This window comes from Lotus japonicus, chromosome 4 (assembly GCF_012489685.1).
Source record: "Lotus japonicus ecotype B-129 chromosome 4, LjGifu_v1.2".
Taxonomy (NCBI): domain Eukaryota; kingdom Viridiplantae; phylum Streptophyta; class Magnoliopsida; order Fabales; family Fabaceae; genus Lotus; species Lotus japonicus.
The window spans coordinates 53,091,571-53,113,929 of record NC_080044.1 but is presented as its reverse complement, the minus strand read 5'-3'; the positions used below and the strand labels follow the sequence as shown (position 1 = coordinate 53,113,929).

Genomic DNA, 22,359 nt, shown 5'->3' with positions numbered 1-22,359 from the left:
TTTTAAAAAAGCTTTTTTGTACGGGGATATTTTAAAAAGCTAATATCATTTTATTTGTGAATTTAAAAAAAAAATATTGTTTTGAGATTTTTGATTTTGAAATGCATTTTATTTTATTCTAATACTAAGTTGAATATTTTTTGGTTTGTTTAATTTTATAGTTATATATTAATAATTGCTTTAAAAAAATTGATTTTTTTAAAATGCTTTCTTAAAAAACAAAGTTTTATATTGAAAAAATAGCAAAACAAATAAAAGTAAATTGAAAACAATTGCTGGGCCGAGAGGCCCAGTTTTACACATCCAAAATACCAAAACAAAAAAAAACCCAATTTCAAATAAAAACAACACCCAAACCATATTTCCTCACATTTTAACCTAGCCGCCCCTCTCTCTTTCTCTCTGATTCTTCATCTTCTTCTCTCTTCCTCCACATCGGTTTCTTCCTCTCCTCTTGTCCCGTCCACCGTTTTCGCCCCCAACCTCCACCAAAGCTTCAATCTGGACCCAACCCTACCCCAAGCAACGATTTTTTCTTCTTCCTCTTTTTTTCCTCTCTCTTCCACTCCCAACCACCATCCCAACCCAACCGCCACCAAAGCCATGATTTCTCCTCCAAATCCGAGTCAAGAAGCACCCAGATCGGAGAATTTTACACCGATTTGATACATGCAAGCTCTGAGCTATCCTAGCAAGGTTTTTTTTCACCAAAATCCGAGTCAAGACGCCGGACCGGACATTTTAGCCTCTGAAGATGGATTTTTTTTTATGTAAATATCAATATGCTGTGTAAAAGTTTCCATTTTTAATGTAAAGTTTGATTTTTTGATGTAAAGTTTGAATCTTTATTAATAAAAATTTGTTTTTGTTTCTGTTATTATGGTGCTTCTTCCTCCTTTCACCTCTGATTTGTTGATGGGTGTGGAGTTGGTGGTTGTAGCGTATTGTATGAGAGGAAAAGTGAGTGATGGGACTGTGGTTAGTGGCAGTGGTTAGGTGAGGAATTGAATAATCGTTGGATCAGAAATTGAAATCAATGGCCCAGATTGAAAGTTCTCTTATAAATAGTGATTTCATGTCTCTCTTTTAAGATGTAGTAGATTAGTTGTACAGTCTTTGGCCCCGTCAGTGGTGAATGCGTTCACAAATAACCTGCACGGATGAAATGATCTTTTTCCACGTAGTAGTAACATGGAGAATTAAAAGCCTTCACAAATAGGTAGGTCTGCGCTTGCAGAGTAACTCTTTCTTTGTTTGGTCATGACTTGCTCTCTGACCATGACTATGACAAGTCCTAAAGCGTGAAACTGGACTCCCTAATTCCAAATCTTATCCATAAACACACTTTTTATTTTAGTTAATAATTATTAATATTATATTAAAACAGAGCTACGTATATTATTTATTTTCGAATGATAGCTCAAGTTATAAGAGTTAGATGACATATAAGTTGGGAGAAGGTCCCGAGTGTAATTTACCTTTTCGATGTAAAAAAAAACTTTAAATTCTTATTTAATTAGTTTAATAAATTAATTCAAGAATCACATGGTATTTGAACAATATTTAATGAATATAATAGGGTAGTTTTTTGGAAAATGAATATTAATATAGTAAGAAATATAATAAAATTATTATTGAACTAATTCAACTAATCATTTGAATCTAACTTTCGAAATATTGCCTCTTATTATTATGGTTGTCCACAACGGATTCTGGTCAAAATTGTCGGTTTGTTAGGTGAAAAACATCAAATCATTAAGATTGCTACGACTAGGATTTTTCTTACGAGTTCTTCATGTGTGATTGGCACAAATTATGGTTTTGTCTGGTGGGTTCAAGGTTCAATCCAAAAATTCTTAAAAAATAGGTTAAAAAATGAACTTCAACAAATGAGAGAGATCAATCGTGCGACATGATGCATGAGTACGTCTTGGTGGAGGACGATTGAAGAAGAAAAAACCAAAGGTGGGAATAAGGGGAAAGGGTGGACATGTTTTGTGCTGAGCAGTGGAGCGACGTAGGAAATTAGAAACATGCTAAGCTAGGGTTTGTATGTGATATGTAATGAAGTGGGGTTGGAGGCAAGGCACATGATGAAATGAAAGTGTGGTGCTAAGTTCATTTCGTTTTTAAAGTAAATAGATTTAAAAAACTTACTTTTTTTCTATTTATTAATTTGATCTGTTCTGGCCTAGGCCTAATGTAAATTAGGCCATAGAGCTAGATCGGCAGTTTGACCTACTTCATTTTCTAGATATAATGAATGTGTAAAAGATAAAGATAACAAGAGAAAGTTAATAAAAATGAAATGTAAAAGAAAGAAAAATGAAAATGAATCAACACTCTTACAAAACAAGAAATTGTAAATGAAAGAGAATATTACTCTAAAAAAGACCACAATGCACTTTATAGCTAAGACTATTGACTTTTCTACTTTCAAATTTCAATTGAAAATTAGGTTATTGTATTCACTATTCAGAACAAGTTATACATAAAATTTTAATGAATTGAATTAACTAATTAACATATAATTAACTAGAATTGTGTTTTAAAAAACTAGAATTCAATAAAAAGACTAGAATTAAATAATTTTTATTTTAATAAATTTGCTTATTTTTATTTGGTGCATCGGATATTAACGAAACATTTTTTTTTAATTTCTAAGAAATAAAGATTTGCTTCAACTAATTTATATAATTACGTTACATGTTATCCGTTTATGTGGTGACAATAATAGGAGTAATAATTTTGATAATAGTAATCATCTTAAAGTAAATTTTAACACAAATATGTTATGCAACTCCAAGTAAGAGGATAAAATAGTAATTACATATCATATTCATATTTTTCTTTCTCATACTTTTACCTTTTCTCCACCCAATAAAAATAATTGCTTTTTCATCTTCTCTCCTCTAATTTTATTTTCACTTCCTAGAGAAATGCTAGGGTATGATTTAAAACTCATTTAAAGCCCTTAATATTCTTGGTTTGGCGTCTCCAATTTACTATCCCATGAAAAAATTTGGTATGAGCATCCCCTCTTTCAACCACTGAACTCTAGATTTTTGGCAAAGCAGAGATTCGTTTAAATTCACAACGCTTCAGTATTCTGATAGTAACTCCTTTCTTTCTTTAACCTCCTCACCTGATAATTGATTGGCTTTTGCGATCTGGTCCAGTTCGTTCATTCTCTGAATCACCTCTTTCTTCTTAACATTCAGGTTGCCAAAGACCTTGGCATTCCATCTTTTTAACAGCCCCTTCAATTGCTTGTATTGGGTTGAAGTACCCCCTTATACTTATATTCAAAATATATATATCATTGCCGATGATAAAAAATTAAACCCTTGTGAAGAAAATAGAAGAAAAGAAACTAAAAATATCGCTTTTAATTTATCCACCATAATTTTAGTTTTATAGTAGTTTTAAAATCGAACAAATTTTTATATACTTATTATTAAAATAGTAGAACTTTTCAGGGTGAAAACTATGGTTGTCAAAAGACTCAAAAGTCAAAACACAAAAGAATACAAAGGTAACCATGAGATGTCATATAGCGGTTGCTTATCTCTTCCCTCAATCATCTTGTAAGCGATTTAATAATCATTCAATTTTATGATCAGTTGCTTAGTGAGAATTGTTGAGTATTGAGAATATTTTCATCTAAAAAACGCAAAGGTGGTCAAAAACAAAAAATAAAATAAAGTTAACCATGTCGGATTTTTGCAAGGCCTCAAAAATTCGATTTGCATTTTCACTTTTCCTCTTTTTCTCCCTAGTTAAACATTTTTCTTCCACAATCCATGATTCCCCATAGACCATAGTCCATACTCCATAGTTTTCGGTGAAGTCTGTATTGACATTTTTCTATGGTACAACATTCCTCAAAGGCAAAACGGAAGCATAGTAACTACACAGCTTTTCCTCTTCAACTAGAAACCTTTCCATGTTCTGTAACTCTAGTCATTGAAAATTACCAAACACCCCACCCCCACTTTCTGTAAAAGTGTTGATTCCCTCACCCACCTGCACCTGCACTGCCACAGTTTCTGCATCTCCTTGAAAGGGAACAGAACAAAACAAGCTTCTAAAAAAACCAAAAGTTACCCTCTTTATTCACCAGAGTGACACAAACACACCTGACACTTGTTCTTGTCACAACATTAACCAATGCCATGCCTAACACCCCCTTGCATTTATTACTGTTTTACCATTTTGCCACTACATTTCCTTCTACTTCCCTTTCTCCCCATTGTACTGTTCTTCAATGCTCACCAGCAACAAGCTCCCCCATCAAGACAAAGATTGAGTTTTTCAACTACCCATTTTCTACGTTACTTGATTCAAGCTTCAAGGTGTTTTTGATTTGTCTTTTTTCATTTCATTTTCTGTCGTTTCATGTTGTCTGTTTCCATCTCCAAGATCTTTTATTTTATTTTTTTATACAATAATGTTTTGAAAACCCAAGTTCTCTCCTTCTTCCCTCGTCATGTTTTACTTCTAATACGGACTGAATGGAAATAGTACAACATTTTTCTGTAGAGTTCAGGTAAGAACCAACTTAAATGGGTTTGCTTTTGATTCTTGCTTGATCACAAGTACAACATTTTTCCCACTTGCCTATTTTCTTTGTTCAATCTCTGATGTTTATTTCCCGCTAGAATGGACCTGCACAGTTCTCAGTAGGAAAGGAGGTAGATTTTTTCCCATTTTAATCATCATTATCATTAGTGCTATATATTTCATTATTAAACACTGCTTCTGTTTTTGACCCCCCAAGTTTCATTTTTGTGCTTTTTTTTGGGAATGTAGTAAAGGGTTATGATTTCATGCTTATTATCTGGGGTATGGTGGTTTACTACTTTACTGGTTGTTACCTGTTTCATGATTTCATTCACTCTCTCCTTTTTTTCTGTGCCAAGTTTATTTTTTGATATTTTTGGCTTTACATTTTGATGTTTTTTTTTTCTCTTGTAGGTTGATTTGATTTGTTCTATTTCTGGTGGACAGGTTCTGATTTTGTAAGAATAAGACAGTGATGGATGGCAGGAGGCATTCTGTTGATATTCCTATTTCTAAAACCCTTGTAGCACTGAGAAGAGTCAGGTCATTGAGGGATCCATCAACCAATGGTGTTAGCAAGCTCTCTCCTGTGGTTGATGATGGACATTGGGGAAATGGTTCTGGTAATGGGGTTTCTCTGAGGTTCTTGAATGCTTCTCACGCTTATGATTCTGAGTATAATGATTTTTTAAGATCAAAGAATTCAGATTTTAAGGGGCAGAGAGAGCAGGATACTACTGATTTTGAATTGGATTGTCGCCTGTTGAACTCAAAGATGAACTATTGTGGGATCTCATATCAGGATACTCAACATGATGATGTAGTTTACTCTAATCCTAAGCAACGGGGTATTTCTGGAAATAAATCACCAAATGAAAGCTGTTGTAGTAATCTTGGAGGTAGAGGATTGGATTTGGCTTCCATGATACCTCATAGTAATCCTTTGAAGGATGAGGAATCACCCTATTTATCAAATGCCTTATCATCACAATTTGGGAGAGTAGATACCTCAAAGTCAACCAGGAAATCGCTACGCAAGAATAAAGTGAAACCATCTGAATTTATGAGTGATAATGAAAGCTATTTAGGGAGTCCATGCCTTTCTGTTCATAATGACTCTGCACTTATAACTCAAGATATTGATATTTTAGTTGATCACCGTGGATGCGGATTAAGCTGTTGTTGGTCAAAGTCCCCTAGGTTTAGAGAATCAAATCATTATTCTGAAAATGAAGACCTTCCCTTGATATTGCAAAATGTCAATGAGACAGATTTTCGTGGGCATCAAAGCATGAGAAACATTGGTGGTGAAGTTAGTCCAACTTTGGAAACTCCTAGAAGTTTATCTATGAAATTTAGGCCGAAACGTTTCTATGATTTGGTTGGACAGAATATGGTGGGAAAGTCTCTTTTGGGTGCCATCTCCAGAGGAAGGATAGCGTCATTTTATCTCTTCCATGGCCCCCGAGGTACCGGCAAGACCTCTGCATCGAGGATATTTGCTGCTGCACTGAATTGCCTCTCCCTTGAGGAGCAAAGGCCATGTGGTCTGTGTAGAGAATGCGTTTTGTTCTTTTCTGGAAGAAGTAAAGATGTTAAGGAAGTGGACTCTTTGAGAATCAATCATGCTGATAAGGTTAAATCCCTTGTGAAGAATGCATGCTTCCCTCCAGTTTCCTCGCGTTTTAAGGTGTTCATAATTGATGAATGCCACTTGTTGCATGGGGAAACATGGGCGAGTCTTTTGATTAGCCTAGAAAATGTTTATCAACATGTGGTTTTTGTGATGATCACTCCAGATTTGGATAAGCTTCCTCGTAGTGCAGTTTCCCGGGCTCAGAGGTACCACTTCACAAAGATTAAAGATGCTGACATTGCAAGCAGGTTGAAAAAAATCTGTGCTGAAGAAGGTCTTGAATATGAACAAGATGCTTTGGATTTTATTGCTGGTAAGTCCTGTGGTTCCCTTAGGGATGCAGAAATGATGCTTGATCAGCTGAGTTTGCTTGGTAAAAAGATTACAACTTCCTTAGTTTACGAGCTTGTAAGTGTTGTGCTTTGTTGTATACATATATGTCCTTGAAACTTTCTTCACTTTTTTCCTTTTTCTGAGCTTTATGTCTTTCCCTTTGTTGTTCTTCAGACTGGGGTCGTTTCTGATGATGAATTGCTTGATTTGCTGGACATGGCTTTGTCATCTGATACTTCAAATACAGTTAAAAGAGCCCGGGAGCTGATGAGATCAAGGATAGATCCCTTACAACTTATATCACAGCTGGCAAATATTATCATGGATATTCTTGCAGGGAAATGTGAACTTGGTTGTTCTGAAATCAGAAGAAGATTTTCTAGTAGACATACCTGTAAGGGCTTTCAAGTATTTAGGTTGTTTTGGAATAGCTTGTTTGCACTTATCTTATAGCATAAGTGCTTATGCAAGTGTTTGGGTAACCAGCTTATGAAAATAGCTTATAACCTATCTATGAGTTGTTTTTAGCTTATTTTCAGAAACTCCTCTAATGATCTTATGAATAAATGCTGATACCTATCTATAAGCTAATTTGAACTTATTTCAATAAGCATCTCAAATTAGCTTATGAATAACATAAGCGCTTATTGCTATAAGCATTTTATTAAGTTACTTATCCAAAATGCATTCTAAATGTATAATATATGTTATATAATATAATATCTTAATTTTTTTAGCTTTGAGTGTATAAAATTGGATGTTTGATACTTTGATTTTCATAGCAGTTCATACTTGTGTTTCACCTTGTAAACTCTTCCGCTTGTATCTTATTTCTGCTGTCTGACTGGTTATTTTCTCCATCATAGCGGAAGCGGACCAGCAGAAACTTAGCCATGCATTAAAAATACTCTCTGAAACGGAGAAGCAATTGAGAATTTGTAAGAATCAGACAACATGGTTCACGGCAGCTCTTCTACAGTTAAGTTCTATAGAATGTTCATCTGTGGATGCAAATGATACCAAGTTGTTCATGAAAGCTGCTTCAAGTATAGGTGAGCTTGAGTGACTTCTTTCTCCGTTTTTTTATTAATTCCCCATCTTCCTTAACAAGTGTGTTAGGATAGAGTTAGCTGTATTGGAGTGGTTTGGTCTTGTTGAATATTCTATTCTAAGCTTGTCTTAAACTGGTGCAGATGGTGATTTGTGCAGTGCATCTTCTACAGGGGAGAGCTTGAAGCATCTTGCTACAGGTCAGTGTGATGAGAAGTCAAATAGATTAGGAGTCCAAGAGGATCACCAAGAGATATTGGATTCCATATGGCATCATGCTACAGAGATATGTCAATCTAGCAGGCTCAAGACTTTTCTCGGGAAGCAGGGGAAGTTGTCTTCAGTTTGTATTAATCAAGGTGCATATTTTTGTCTAGTGACTAATTTGCATTCATTGAAGTTTTTAGTATCATTGTGTAATCTCTTCCTACCGTCATGATCTGTGTTTTTTGTGCTTTTTGTCCAAAGAAATGCTCATCCTCATAACACACTTCCTGACATGCTCCTTTCAGCACTTTATTATGTGTAATTCCATGTAGATGTAGGTCCCACCAATAGAATGGTATAGGTTATTTAAGGGGACCAACATTAGAAAAAAATAGAATTTTGTCAGGATTCTTTCTTTATCAAAGTTTTTGTTTAGATATTTTCTCATGAACTATTGTTTTAGTTGATTTCTTTTGAAGGAGTTTCCAGGACTAGGGAGTTTTCCTATCTCCGTTTACAATAAGAAAGATGGTTTTACAGCAATAATATTTATGATAGGATCAAATGTAGCTGCTCTTACAGAATCTTGATCAGCTTTTTTCATATTCTTTGGCCTTGCACATTATGCGAACTACATATTGCACTTCTTTTTTGTTAGTGCATGTTTGGATACATGGTAGAAAACCACGATGAAGGCAAATTCACGGTGGACAGCCACAAAAGCTAAGGGAAGTTGCTTCTGTGATTTTGGCTCATAATGGTTTTTCACCGTGTATCCAAACATGCTTTTAGTGTCAATATATTGCACTCTTTTTCTCCTCAGTATAGTGAGTACTAATTACCTACTAATTGAAAGGAGAAATTTCCAATTTTCAGGTCTTGCAGTTGTCGAGTTGGAGTTCCACCATCGTGACTATGTAGCTAGGGCTGAGAAGTCGTGGAAACAGATTGCAAGTTCCCTGCAATTCATGTTGGGCTGTAACATTGAGCTTAGAATCAATCATGTACCTTGCGCTTCAGATTCTAAGTATGCTAAATTGAAGAGGTCATTCAATTTCTTTAGCTGTTCACGCAGAATTCTCGGAAAGTCATTATCATCTGATGAACAAGGAAGTGAATCAGACTATGCTGATCACACCTCACAAAAGCCCATGATGAAGGATCAAGCTCTAACTTGTTCCTCTGATTGCGGATCTCGGGTGCCGCCTCTCGAGTCCTACCATGGAATGGAGGCTGTAACAACTTTGAGAAGCTGTGAAGGGAATTTGCTAAGCTCAGGGAAAGTGTTATCGAATAGGGCGGGTGGTGAGACTCCGAGGATTTCTCTTAATAGAGTTGATTCTCTTAAGGAAGAGGGGTCCAATTATGAACATCTTGCTTCATCAACAACCCATGATTTAAATAATCAATCTAAATGTTTTCCTCGAACCCTCTGGCTTCATAGAAAGTTCTCTTCTTCATATGCATCACAGCAAAAGGATTTTGTTTTATCCATCCCCAAGTACGAATGCTCAGAGTCCTATATTGTTTCCCAAAGCTCTAACGGCTGCACAAAAGCTGCTGAGGAAAAGTAGGTTGTTTTGCATTCGGATCACTATCTTTGTTTATATTGTTTGGTAGCATCTTAGTGTTTATTATATAATCTATGCTAACAAATTCCTTTGCTCTGTTAATTTTTTTTGAGACTGCATATACAGTGTTGCATATGGTAATTGATTAGAATAAGCTGAAATCTACATTCAACATGGGGATTGAATTTAATTGCTGATGAAAAGCCATCAAGATATATTGTTCATATTGATAATGGGTATAACCTCTGCTTTCCTTCTGAGAGTGTATTTAGCATAAGGAAAGCAGCTTCAGCCTTCACCTCATACTGTTCATATTGATCATGTTTCACTTTGTTCATATTATGTTTCACTTCTCTCATTAGGGGAGAGAGAGCTCAACCTTGGTTGGTTTGCAATTAGTGAAGGGTGAGAAAGAACAAAATGTAACTCTCACACCTTTTTGGAGTCCTTCTAATATGTGAAGAAAAGCAGCTCGGAGCTATTGCTTTTTTTTTACCACTATATCCTTATTTCTAAAAGTCAGAAAAAAAAAAGTTTATTATATGATTGTTGCTAATCTTTTATCTTGTGTATAATTGGTAAAAATCTCTTTTAAAACATAAAATAACATTTTCTATTCAACCAAACGAATAAAGATATGATTTGCATCATTCTTTCTCTTATCTTTCTCCTATATTTTTCTCATATTAACAGACAAAATATCCTATTTTTAGCACCTCTCCCTCTCTTCTTATCTCTCCTCTTATGTTCTATCTTCTCATATTCTCATAAATCAAACATACCATTAGAATGGTTTATACCCCAAAGACTCAAAATATTTTGACGAGAATCTCATTCAGGCTTGCTTGATGTGCGTGCACCACCATACAAGTTTCTGTTCAATGTCATTGTTGTTGAATTGGGTTACTGCTCACTGAACTACCTCTGTGTTTTGACTATTTTTTGTTTCAACCATAGTCGAGTGTTAGCCAATCTTCCAAACCCCGGTGGTGTCACCATCGTTTACTACCTTCAACATTGTGCACCCTCATGAGTTCACTTAATCCTACTTTAATCTTACACCCTCATATAATATCTAATTGAAGCTCATCCACCCCTCATAAGAACTCAAATTGATTGATTGGATTAAGTTAAGGAGCTCATAATGACCTCACTATAATCAAGAACTCTTATCCTAAATTTTCAATTAGTGATGAAAATCTCATGTTCAAATCAACAAGTTATATCAACTTTAGAATTTAGTCATAAACCAAACAAGATTTAAGAATTGAAAAATTAGTCTCAACAACCCAGATAATCTCTAATAAAAAAAAATCAACTCATAATAAAGTTATTATCATCATTCAGTAACACCTTCTTATAAAGTTTAGAAATGCATGACAATATCAATGATTAAAACTAATAGACAAGTGAGAAAGGAGAAGAATTCATATATTTGATGTAGAAATCTTCAAGTTCCAACCCTCTCTCTTAAAAATTTAGAACAACTTTACAAATGAGGTGAAACTTATTTAACTTGTGTCTTAAATCGTTTACATAGCAATTTCGAGTACTCATGCGATTTCTCTTACACACAACACGAAGAAAAACAAGCCTCTTTCTCGTGTATAGCTACACCAAGTCACCAAATAATAGATGTAGTTGTGTGAGTTCATTTCCTTCAGCAAATATATTTTCTCGCAGAGTTAACAAATAGCTTGATAATTAACAAATTCCATGTTGCATGTTACATGAAATTAGCTTGCAAATAACAATTATTGTAAAATATGTCAACTCTTTAACATGAAACACATTGTAACATGATTCATAAAAAGTAACATTTTGAACCAAAAAGGTATTGGGCCGACCAAATATCTCAAGCACGTTTGGCCCATGGAAATCTCAAGGTAAGTCATTCACCTACCAAAGAGAAGGCTTCGTCGTTCAAGTCTCTTGACTTCTAGCCTTGGAGGGTTGTTGACTGTTAGGGTATTAGGCCAACCAAGTTACTAATATTGCACCGAGACCTTAGCAGAGAACGATATCCATATGCACCCACCCTCTGTCACCTCCTTATTAGGTTTTCCAAATTCTCGATTCCTCGCAAATGCAATTACCGGATTCTCTCCCCTCTATATTATGTAATTTCCTAATGTACACTATCACATTAATTGTAATATAGGAAGACTTCGACTAAGTAAGAGGCTCCTCCATTCCTAATAAAACGTTCGTTTTACTGAAGAAACCTAATTAATTTATGACTTACCTACTTGCTATATGCTAGTGTTGTAGGATTTTTTCGTGAACATATATATTTATATATACCTATTACAAGATGACTATGAAGATAAAAATGTATCTTATAGTAACAATAGTAGAAGTTGTTTGAGTATTGGATAATTATTTGACATGGAAATATCAATGTATATGGCAAAAGTCCAAACCAATCCAAAGGAGGCTAGGTCAGGGGTAAAAAGGGAATCTAAATCTAAATCTAAAAAAGTTAAGATCGGGTTTAGCCTGTAGCGGCATCGCCACGTGTACACATGGAACAATAATAGTAGGAGAGTAGGATGGATAGAATAGGCCCAAACCCGAAAACCTCGCCCATTGGTGACGTGTAACAGGTAACCGTAGCCTCCCTATATAAACCTTCCTCTTCTTTTCTCCTTCGTTCTCATCCATTTCGCTTCTCTTGTCATCTTTCACTTTCCACCGATTTCATTCTGTTTCCGACTCACTCGCTCACTCACTCACTCACTCTCCCTCTCCGATTCTCTCACGCCACCGTCCGTTAGGGTTTCTCCCTCTCTCTCTCTTCCCAATCGCCGCCGCCTCCGATCGGATAACCCGCTTGCTTCTCCTGTCTTGGCTCGAGATCCGGGCCAAGAACAGAAGATTCCCGTTCTGATTTCCATTTCGTCTTCACTGGTTCGTAACATTCGCCTCTCTCTCTTGCGTTTCTCTTTCTATTTTATTTTTTCTTATTTTTTATTTGTTTCTTTGATTTGGATTTTGATTTTGGGGGAAACGCTGGTGATTTGTAAGTAAAACGAAACAATCGAGTGGTTTTAGATTTTTCTCCTAGAAGCAAAGCCAAAACGGTGCGTACTGCATGTTTTATGGTATTGTTAACTGTTAAGTGACGCGTGGATAATATGCACAGAAGGAAATGCTTGAGACTGAGCGATGTGTTCATAATTTCTTGTTTTTTGTTATTTGTATGCGGCGTTGTTAATTTCCATAATTGGTTTCGATGCGATTTTGCTCTAATTTTGAACTGATTGGCACTTAAGGTAGCAATAGCATTGGTTTTTCTGGTTTATGTGGTAATAATGGGATTAATTGGTGGACGTGTTTGTAGGATTGGCTTGTGGTTGTTATCTTTCTCTGTGAGTTTAAATGGCGTCGGGCGAGGGGTTTCTGACTGATGGGCAGAGGGAAATACTCAAGATTGCTACTCAAAATGCTGACAATTTGTCTTCGTCGCCGAAATCCCCATCGTCGTTGCTTTCGGAACATCACATAAAGGCCCCTGCTGCTGGTGGTAAGGCGCAAACAGCTGGGATAGCCGTGAGGCATGTGCGCCGGACTCACTCCGGAAAGCTTGTGCGGGTGAAGAAAGGTTAGTTTCATGTCCTTCAGAGTCTTTGTTTTGAATGGATTATGTTATATCTAAATGCTAGATAGACACCTGGTTTGTTTCTCTGTTGTATGTGTATCCCCTGTTTTGTGATTTACATAGATTATGTCTATGCTTAGTTAGGCTGTTATATCTAAATACTTTAGGCTAATAGGTGAACTGTGAAAAGGTTAGGATCTTTTGTTTTTGTGGGATTGAGCTGACTGGTTAGATACTAGTTTTTTAACTATTACTTTTCCCGTGCTCTTTATGGTTTTAGTCTTTCGGCTATGGAAATGATTAAATATTTGCGTACTTGTTCTCTCTCTGAAAACTGTTAAGATTTTTTGATGTAATTATGATTAGTGGATTATCCTCTCAATGTTTAAGAATTGATGGATAGAAGTATTGTCCAGACAAGATACCACTTTGGTGGAGGTTTATAATTGATAGTTGATAATTAATACATATATGGTGAATGGTTGTGTTAGTATAAGGTGATCGATTTGGGTCCTGAACACCTGATGTATCAGAGCTAGCTTCCCATCATTCTCAACGGTGGAGAACTACTTGTTAATTTTAAAGGTGTAGCAAAATGCTTTCTTGCTTCCATGATACTGATCTTATTGATTATAGGCAGACAGGAGTGTGAAACAAGATTAAAATTTCATTATCTGTTTAAGGGAGAAGAAAAATTACATTTACATTTAGATGTTACTCAATTCTTGTGAAACTGGCCAACATATTTTACTTTGTTTAATCTCGTAAATGTATTGTGACTTTTATTTTTATTTGGATCATTTCCATTCACAGAAGAGAACATTAAGCTTTTTGATCTGGTGTTTCATTGTTTTCTTTTCTTTGAATTGCGGGGCTAATTATTGTTGTCCAGCTTGTTAGTTATATTTTTAAACAGCACCGGGATCTTGACCACAAACTATCCAATCAGCTTATAGTATATATACAGATTATAGTAATCTGTTTGGGATGCATAATATGTAAAATGTTTTGACTATCATTAACTAGGTAAAAGGAAACTGGTCTGCATAACTTAATGGTATAGAATTTAGTTGTTCCGACTGATGGTTTTCTATTTTTTATATTGGGTTGACAAGTATGTTGGTAGTCAGTGTTGTTGAGGTTTCCTTCCTCAGTTAACTCTTGCCATGTCAACATACATAGTTAGAATTTTCCTTTTTTCATACCAGTCTTCATGTGAGATATCTTTATCTTGTGGTTGCAGATGGTGCTGGTGGCAAGGGTACTTGGGGAAAATTGATTGACACGGATGTTGAATCTCACTTAGATCGGAATGATCCAAATTATGACAGTGGCGAGGTACTCTTTTCCGTCTTTATTATAGTAGTTTTTTGACATATTTCATATCACTAGTTGCTTGGAACTGTGATATGACGCTTGTTGTAGCAGTAGTAGACTCTTCCTCTTTTTCTTAATAACTGTACTTTTTGCCTGTTTTGTTCCCCCTTTCTCTCCATTTCAAGGCTATGGTGATAAGTACATGACACTTGCCTATTTGCATGTTCTTGCTAATTTATAGGAACCCTATCAGCTTGTTGGATCTACTATTACTGACCCCTTGGATGAATTCAAGAAAGCAGTGGTATCCATCATAGAGGAATACTTCAGTAATGGAGATGTTGACTTAGCAGCATCTGACCTCAAAGAACTAGGCTCAAGTGAATATTATGCATATTTCATTAAGCGTCTTGTGTCCTTGGCAATGGACAGGCATGATAAGGAGAAAGAAATGGCTTCCGTTCTGCTTTCAGCATTGTATGCTGATGTCATTAGCCCTGCACAGATTAGGGATGGGTTTTTTATGCTGATTGAATCTGCTGATGATCTTGCAGTAGATATCCTGGATGCAGTTGACATCCTTGCTTTATTCCTTGCACGTGCTGTTGTTGATGACATTCTTCCTCCGGCCTTTCTTGCCAGGGCAAGGAAGGCTCTTCCAGAATCTTCCAAGGGAGCTCAGGTAATTCAAACTGCTGAGAAGAGTTATCTCTCAGCTCCACACCATGCAGAACTTGTGGAAAGGCGATGGGGTGGTACCACTCACATCACTGTTGAAGAAGTGAAGAAGAAGATTGCTGATTTACTTAGAGAATATGTGGATAGTGGTGACACACTTGAAGCCTGCAGGTGTATTCGTGAATTGGGGGTTTCATTCTTCCACCATGAGGTTGTGAAGAGGGCTTTGGTACTTGCCATGGAAAATCGTTCAGCGGAACCTCTATTGTTGAAGCTATTAAAAGAAGCGGCTGAAGAAGGACTTATTAGTTCCAGCCAAATGGTGAAAGGGTTTTCTCGTTTGGAAGAAGGCCTGGATGATCTTGCTCTTGATATCCCATCCGCCAAAGCCTTGTTTCAGTCACTTGTCCCCAAGGCAATATCTGAAGGGTGGCTTGATGCTTCATTTACCGATTCTGCTGGTGAAGATGGGGACATCCAAGTTGAAGATGAGAAGTTGAGGAAGTACAAAGAGGAAATTGTATCTATAATTCATGAGTATTTTCTCTCTGATGACATTCCTGAACTCATTAGAAGTCTAGAAGATCTTGGAGCACCTGAGTATAACCCAATATTTTTGAAGAAGCTTATAACTCTTGCTATGGATCGAAAGAACAGAGAAAAGGAAATGGCATCTGTCCTGTTATCTGCTCTTCATATAGAGATATTCTCAACAGAGGATATAGTCAATGGTTTTGTCATGCTTCTGGAAAGTGCAGAAGACACAGCACTGGATATTTTGGATGCTTCAAATGAGCTTGCTCTTTTTCTAGCTCGGGCTGTGATTGATGATGTTCTTGCCCCATTGAATTTGGAAGAAATTGGCAGCAGGTTAACCCCAAAATGCAGTGGAAGTGAAACTGTGCGCATGGCTCGGACTCTGGTTTCTGCTCGCCATGCTGGTGAAAGGCTTTTGAGGTGCTGGGGTGGGGGAACTGGATGGGCCGTGGAGGATGCTAAGGACAAGATCATGAAGCTCCTGGAGGAGTATGAAAGCAGTGGGGTCGTGAGCGAAGCATGCCAGTGTATTCGTGACCTGGGAATGTCTTTCTTCAACCATGAGGTAGTGAAGAAAGCTTTGGTTATGGCCATGGAGAAGCAGAATGACAGGATGCTAGATCTGCTGCAGGAGTGCTTCAGTGAAGGACTGATCACCATCAACCAGATGACCAAAGGGTTCACCCGTGTTAAGGATAGTCTTGATGATCTGGCTCTGGACATTCCAAATGCAAAGGAAAAATTTGGCTTCTATGTGGAGCAGGCTCAAGCAAAGGGCTGGCTTCTACCATCATTTGATTCGTCTACCACAGATGTCTAACTATCCTGGGCTCTGAGGACCACATTTATCTATTGTTTCTCATGTATGTTGGTTCTTTAGTTCCCACTCATGATGGATAGATAAACTGTGATGGTTGGACTTCTATGATCCTTTTAATCTGTTTTTTTTTTTACTTGACCTTTTCTTCCAGAATCATCTCTCACCGACAGAGATTCCTATAATCTCAGTCGTTGTATAAAGTTGGTCTTATTTCATTTTAACAGCTTTTAGGATGATGTTGCATCAAGAGTTTAGAAGGGCATATATTGTATTTTTCGGCACTGATTTTCTTCCTACTATTATGTCAAATTTTCGTCTATTACTCTTATTATCGCACGGTTGCTGTTTCTCGTGGAGCTTCCCTTTTTGGTCGGAGACTAACGTGCCTTATGACTTGTGGGAGTTGATATTCGCATTTACCCTATCGTGCATCAACTTCTGGTTTATTTTTGTATCTCTGGTATGGTGTGGTGTGTATATATATTGTCTCAACAGATCTCTAGAGAAAGGAAAACGTTGGGTAGAAATCCAATGGGTGTATAGACATAGTAATGGATAGAAGGGAAAGAAGTAATAGATGCAGTTGTATATAATGAGATGTAAAGAAGTGAGAGATGAAGAAAAACTGAAATTCATAGTGTTTGTTGTGCACATATTTTTATTATTACAAACTGGGCTCAACCCAACAAGTAGTTAAGTCCTTAAGTTTTTTTTTATAAACTAAATAATGCATTAAAAGGGAGTATATGGGGTACTATAACCCTTAATACAATAGAGAGAGATAAAAGAAGAGTAAAAAGATCAGAGAAACAGAAAACAAAAACTTCCCAAGAACATATGGGTATAGGAATCAAAAACCCAACCCATCCCCACATAATAAAGGCTGAATGATCAAAAGGTAGCGTGAATACCCCCAAACTGTATCCCTCCCTAGTGAAATCAGAAAACTCTGTCTCCACATGGACCCATGTATTAACAAGGAAACCATCCCAAGGACTGCACTAGCTACAGCAATTCCAAGCACCCCCGCGGATTCCCAATCCATTCAAAAGTTGATGCTCCAAAAGATGAATCGTTGGCTTTGATCCATAACCACACTTTGAATTGGATTCAATCTATTAATTTCTCGATGTCCACTGATCCCCCTAAACAACACCCCATTTCTCAGGTTCCAATTAGCTCCAACTGTGGCAATCCAGATTGCTGAAACAGCCTTCCTTCCCTTGCTCCTTTCGCCTGGAACATCATGCTGCAGAAAATGATGGCCTACCATATCAGATAGTACCGTCGAGAGCCCCAACCACCCATAAACCCTCATCCAGATTCTCCATCCAACACGGCAATGCAGGAAAAGATGTGGAATGGATTCCTCCTCCTCATCACATAGTACACAGGTCGAGCTTATCCCTACAAGAAGGGCATTACGACGCATCAACTCAACCTTTGTTGGAATCCTATTGTTCAGCACCCTCCAGGAAAGAGCTAGAGTGTTATAAAGAATCAAACATAAAAAGGTACTATACCAAGAGATAAAAGATAGAAGCATAGCATAAATCTTCACAGGTATTAGGAGGACAATTCATTCTTTCCAAAAGCAAAGGCAATCAAATTAGCTTTTGTATAAACATGTCTCCAATGAGAGAAGCATTTTCTCCTTCAAGAAATTACATATTTAGTCTTCTTTGTTTCTCTGTTTTAAATTTTTTTATAGGTTTTTTACCATTATTTCTCTGTTTTCCTTTAATTCTCATATTTGGTCTTCTATATGTTCAGACACAACCTCATTCCTATCTCCATCTCTGCCTTTTTCCTCCCCACCACCACCTACCCTTTTTCCACCACCAGATTTCATGTTGGTTTCATCCAATTGACATTGTTTAGTGCACTTGAGGTCATGTTCTACCAATGCTGGTCATTTTGGAAGTTGTACAAACTACAGTACCGACCATTTAAAGTTGCAAAAATTGTAGGTTGATAGAAAAATGGAAGAAAAAGCAAATTTTCACTAAGTGATTTGAAAGTGAGCAAAAAAGATAAAGAGTGGAGTTTAGGGGCATTTACCTTGCTTTTTATTTATGTTTATTTTAGTTTCTTTAGATCATTTTGAATGGTTATGCTTTGTTTAGTATTGTTTTATGTTGTAACATGGTTGTATCACTCTTTAGGATATATGTTTTCAAGTGTGTTTGGGGATTTTAATCTAAATATCTTTTTAATTTTTGGTAGTAGATCTAATCATAAACGATTTTAGATTAAAACAAATTAATAATCATGTGCTCACTTAAAAAAGTCATGTGACTTTTATAAAAATGTCAGATGACTTCAAGTCTTAATCTGAACCGTTCATGATCAGATCTAACGGTCGTGATTTATTCTCATTACATAAAGTTATATTTTTCATGAAATACATCCTCAAATACTTAGGGGGTGTATCTTATGAGAAATGTGTTTTTATGTGAAAACATGAGAATAAATTACGACCGTTAGATCTAATTACAAACGGTTTAGATTAAAATAAATTAATAGTCATGTGCTCACTTAAAAAAGTAATGTGACTTTTTAAAAATGTCACATGACTTCAACTCTTAATCTGAACCGTCCATGATTAGATCTAACGGTCGTGATTTATTCTCATTTTCTCACATAAAGTTACCTTTCTCATGAGATACATCTGATGAGAAATGTGTTTTTATGTGAGCACATGAGAATAAATCACGACCGTTAGATCTAATTATAAACGGTTTAGATTAAAACAAATTAATAGTCATGTGCTCACTTAAAAAAGTCATGTGACTTTTTAAAATTGTCACATGACTTCAAGTCTTAATCTGAACCGTTCATGATCAGATCTAACGGTCGTGATTTATTCTTATTTTCTCACATAAAGTTACCTTTCTCTTGAGATACATCTTATGAGAAATGTGTTTTTATGTGAGATCATGAGAATAAATCACGACCTTTAGATCTAATCATAAACGGTTTAGATTAAAACAAATTAATAGTCATGTGCTCACTTATAAAAGTCATATGACTTTTTAAAAATGTCATATGACTTCAAGTCTTAATCTAAACCGTTCATGATCAGATCTAACGGTCGTGATTTATTATCATTTTCTCACATAAAGTTACATTTCTCATGAGATACATCCTCATATATTATAAGAAAAGTGTTTTTACGTGAGAACATGAGAATAAATCACGACCGTTAGATCTAATCATAAACGGTTTAGATTAAAACAAATTAATAGTCATGTGCTCACTTAAAAAAGTCATGTGACTTTTTAAAAATGTCACATGACTTCAAGTCTTAATCTGAATCATTCATGATCAGATCTAACGGTCGTGATTTATTCTCATTTTCTCACATAAAGTTACATTTCTCATGAGATACATCCAACTAAAAGTTTCCTTCTTATTTGACATCAATACAAGTATTAGTCCCACACTTATATACACTCCTCAACACCTTAACTCACAAAGTCTTCGGCTTATTAGTGAAACCTAGCCCAACTTCACTATCAATGCCTTGTTGAACTCATGTAGCTTCCTTAGGCCCATTCCCCATCCTTGTTGGATTTACATAACTTCCCCCAAGCCATTGAATGCACTTGGTGGCCCTATGATGATGCCACGAACAAAGTTTTCTTTGAATTTTGTCCAACTTATAGAACACACTATGGAGAACTAATGTTATTTGTATACAATATGTAGGCAAGGTTGCAATCACTACTTGGGTCATTGTTAGCCTCCTTGTAAAATTGAGCAAGTTTTCCCTCCAAGTATTAAATCTTTTGTGAGTATGATCTAGAATAAATTGATATGTTTGTTTACTTATCCTACGATAAATTAGAGGAACATCAAGGTACTTTCCTAGATTCGGAGACAACCTAATACCCAAAGTTTAGCTCATCTATGTGACCACATTAAAGTCAACATTCTTTTGTCGTCAACCTTTGTCGTCACACAAATATACCGTTCAAAATAACATTTTTCCCTCAAAGTCTTCCCCTTCGAATTGTGTTCCCTAAAAGTTTTTGTTGGGTAATTTGCGCGTAAGTCCGCTGTTCACTCCTATCGTCTTCTTGCTAACAGCCAAAGAGCGGACAACTGATATTGCGATTATTCTTGAACTGACCTTTCATGAGGGAACGATATTGATCCTCATTCATCTATATGTAGCAACCTTTGTCTCTATCTATGATGCTATAGATCATCTTGATATAGCAGCGAAGATAGAATGCTGCCTTTCTGCTCTTTCTACCTTTGCTTCTCCTGCTTGGGTCTCGCTCACGAATCTCAACCACGAGACTAAGAATCATGCTTACGAGGCTATCTCGATCGTCCCTTGTGCAGCCTGAAGTGTTCCGTCTGGTTATCAAGGAGGAAAAGATGTCTAAGAAGGATTAAGTGGTTGATAGTGAGCAATCGTCACAGGGAGGATGACAATGAATTCTCGTTCCAGACAACGACGGAGGATGGTGTAGAATTCGAACAACACTCCTTTGACTTGCTATCTAAGAGACGGGACTTGAGAGATAGGAAAGACGCTTTGCTCTAAAGGGATACTAAAAAAAAGGCAACTCGATGCCCGGACAACTTGATGTCGCAAGATCGGTTGTTAAAAGACTAAAGCCCACCTTCAAGCTAAAAGTCTAGTCGTATTTATTACTTATTCTTCTTCCGCCATACCCGACGAGTCATTCACTCCCTAAATAGATTTGAGAAGAGTCACTAAGATAAGAGTTGTTATGTTATAGGATTTAATGAAAATAGGTTTATAGTCAGTGTGCCGCTAATTGGCATATATCTTTGTTGTAGGGACCTTCCTTGCCCTGCGTCAGGGCTATGTGATAGCACCCAAAGGGACCTATTATATTTGAACAAGACCACAAAAACTATAGTCATACGGTCAACCGAACCAAAGCCAAAGCTAAATCCTCTTCCCTTCGCTCCTTCCCCGGCTCCACTCCAGAGCAATGCCATGACCCGGTCGAGAGCCTTCCATGCGGATTCCTTCAAAGAGAAAGAGAGTTTGTATTCCCGGCATCAATGCAAAAACTTCCTGGTCCGGGAACAAGAGCAATTCTTGGTCCCACCAAACCATGCCATGAACAGTCGACTCAACAAGAGCAGGGGATATGGAAACTAAGACTCATTCCGTCTGTTGCTCTACCTTCCTCCAACAGATTAAATTGCATCGTTTATTCCTATTCCGGCAAAACTAGCTACTGACTCAACCCCCCCCTTGGGTCTACGCCCTCTTTGTTTTAGCATCGGCGATTGAAAGAGAGTAGGAGCACATTCTCTCCATCTTAGTTGGAAAGTCTATCGCTCTCAGCAGCAGTTCCTTGGTCATACCCTCGGTGATAACGGTAAGTCCTTCCTGATTGAGTTCTCACCCTCTATTGATAGATCAAGAGTTCCGGCCCGGTTATGATTCCATCAACAAACCCGATTCGGTATAAAAGCTTAGCTTCTATTACAATGAATCTATTTTGAAAAGAGCTATCCTAAAGCTTGACAGGTCTCCCCAACTCTGTTTTTAACTCGAAAACCGAAAGCATAAGGATGAGTCGTCGGGTCCCCCTTTCCCGACGAAAAGAAGGAGCGTTTAGATATTGTACCTTTAGGTGCGTGCAGGAGCAAGGACGAAAGGAGAACAAGTCCCAGGAGAAGCGTTGAAGAAGCAGTAGTTTAAGCCATTGATCCTGCAGCATATCAAAATAAGCACCAGCAGACATAGGTAGATACAGAGCCATAGGCAAACCTTCATGATCGAGGGACTTTTATGAATACTTCGGTGTAGCATATATAGCGTCATACCCCTTTTACCTAGGTGGAAAAGAGATCTATTGAAACCCACCATAAGTCTCTGGGGAGACAGCAGCGGATACATATTTCTCATAAGCAAAAGCGGGCTACTGAGGCGAAAGCAAATGACGGTTCCATTCCATGGAAGGAAAAATAATAAATAAATAAAAGGTCTGATAAAATATTTTGCTTTCTTGTTGTCTTGAATTGTTATAGAACGACTTTCTATTTATAT

The 22,359-nt window shown here is 36.8% G+C and overlaps 1 protein-coding gene and 1 pseudogene across 1 annotated transcript; both read left to right on the top strand.

Annotated features, from left to right (window-relative positions):
• Positions 1–3,980: 3,980 nt before the first annotated feature.
• On the top strand, positions 3,981–9,814 carry LOC130715892 (protein STICHEL-like 2; annotated as a pseudogene).
• A 2,194-nt stretch (positions 9,815–12,008) lies between these two features.
• LOC130710444 (MA3 DOMAIN-CONTAINING TRANSLATION REGULATORY FACTOR 1-like) lies at positions 12,009–16,641 on the top strand. The gene is made up of 4 exons (XM_057559724.1): positions 12,009–12,270; positions 12,704–12,964; positions 14,205–14,299; positions 14,520–16,641. Exons 2-4 carry the CDS (start codon positions 12,742–12,744, stop codon positions 16,311–16,313), a joined length of 2,112 nt encoding a protein of 703 aa, XP_057415707.1. The 5' UTR covers positions 12,009–12,270; positions 12,704–12,741; the 3' UTR covers positions 16,314–16,641.
• The last annotated feature ends 5,718 nt before the right edge of the window (positions 16,642–22,359 follow it).

Excerpts from the sequence above, each read along its gene's own strand:
- LOC130710444 (XM_057559724.1), top strand. The coding sequence starts at position 12,742 with ATGGCGTCGGGCGAGGGGTTTCTGACTGATGGGCAGAGGGAAATACTC. Across the intron at positions 12,965-14,204 it reads GCTTGTGCGGGTGAAGAAAG|ATGGTGCTGGTGGCAAGGGT; the intron begins GTTAGTTTCATG and ends TTGTGGTTGCAG. Across the intron at positions 14,300-14,519 it reads CAAATTATGACAGTGGCGAG|GAACCCTATCAGCTTGTTGG; the intron begins GTACTCTTTTCC and ends GCTAATTTATAG.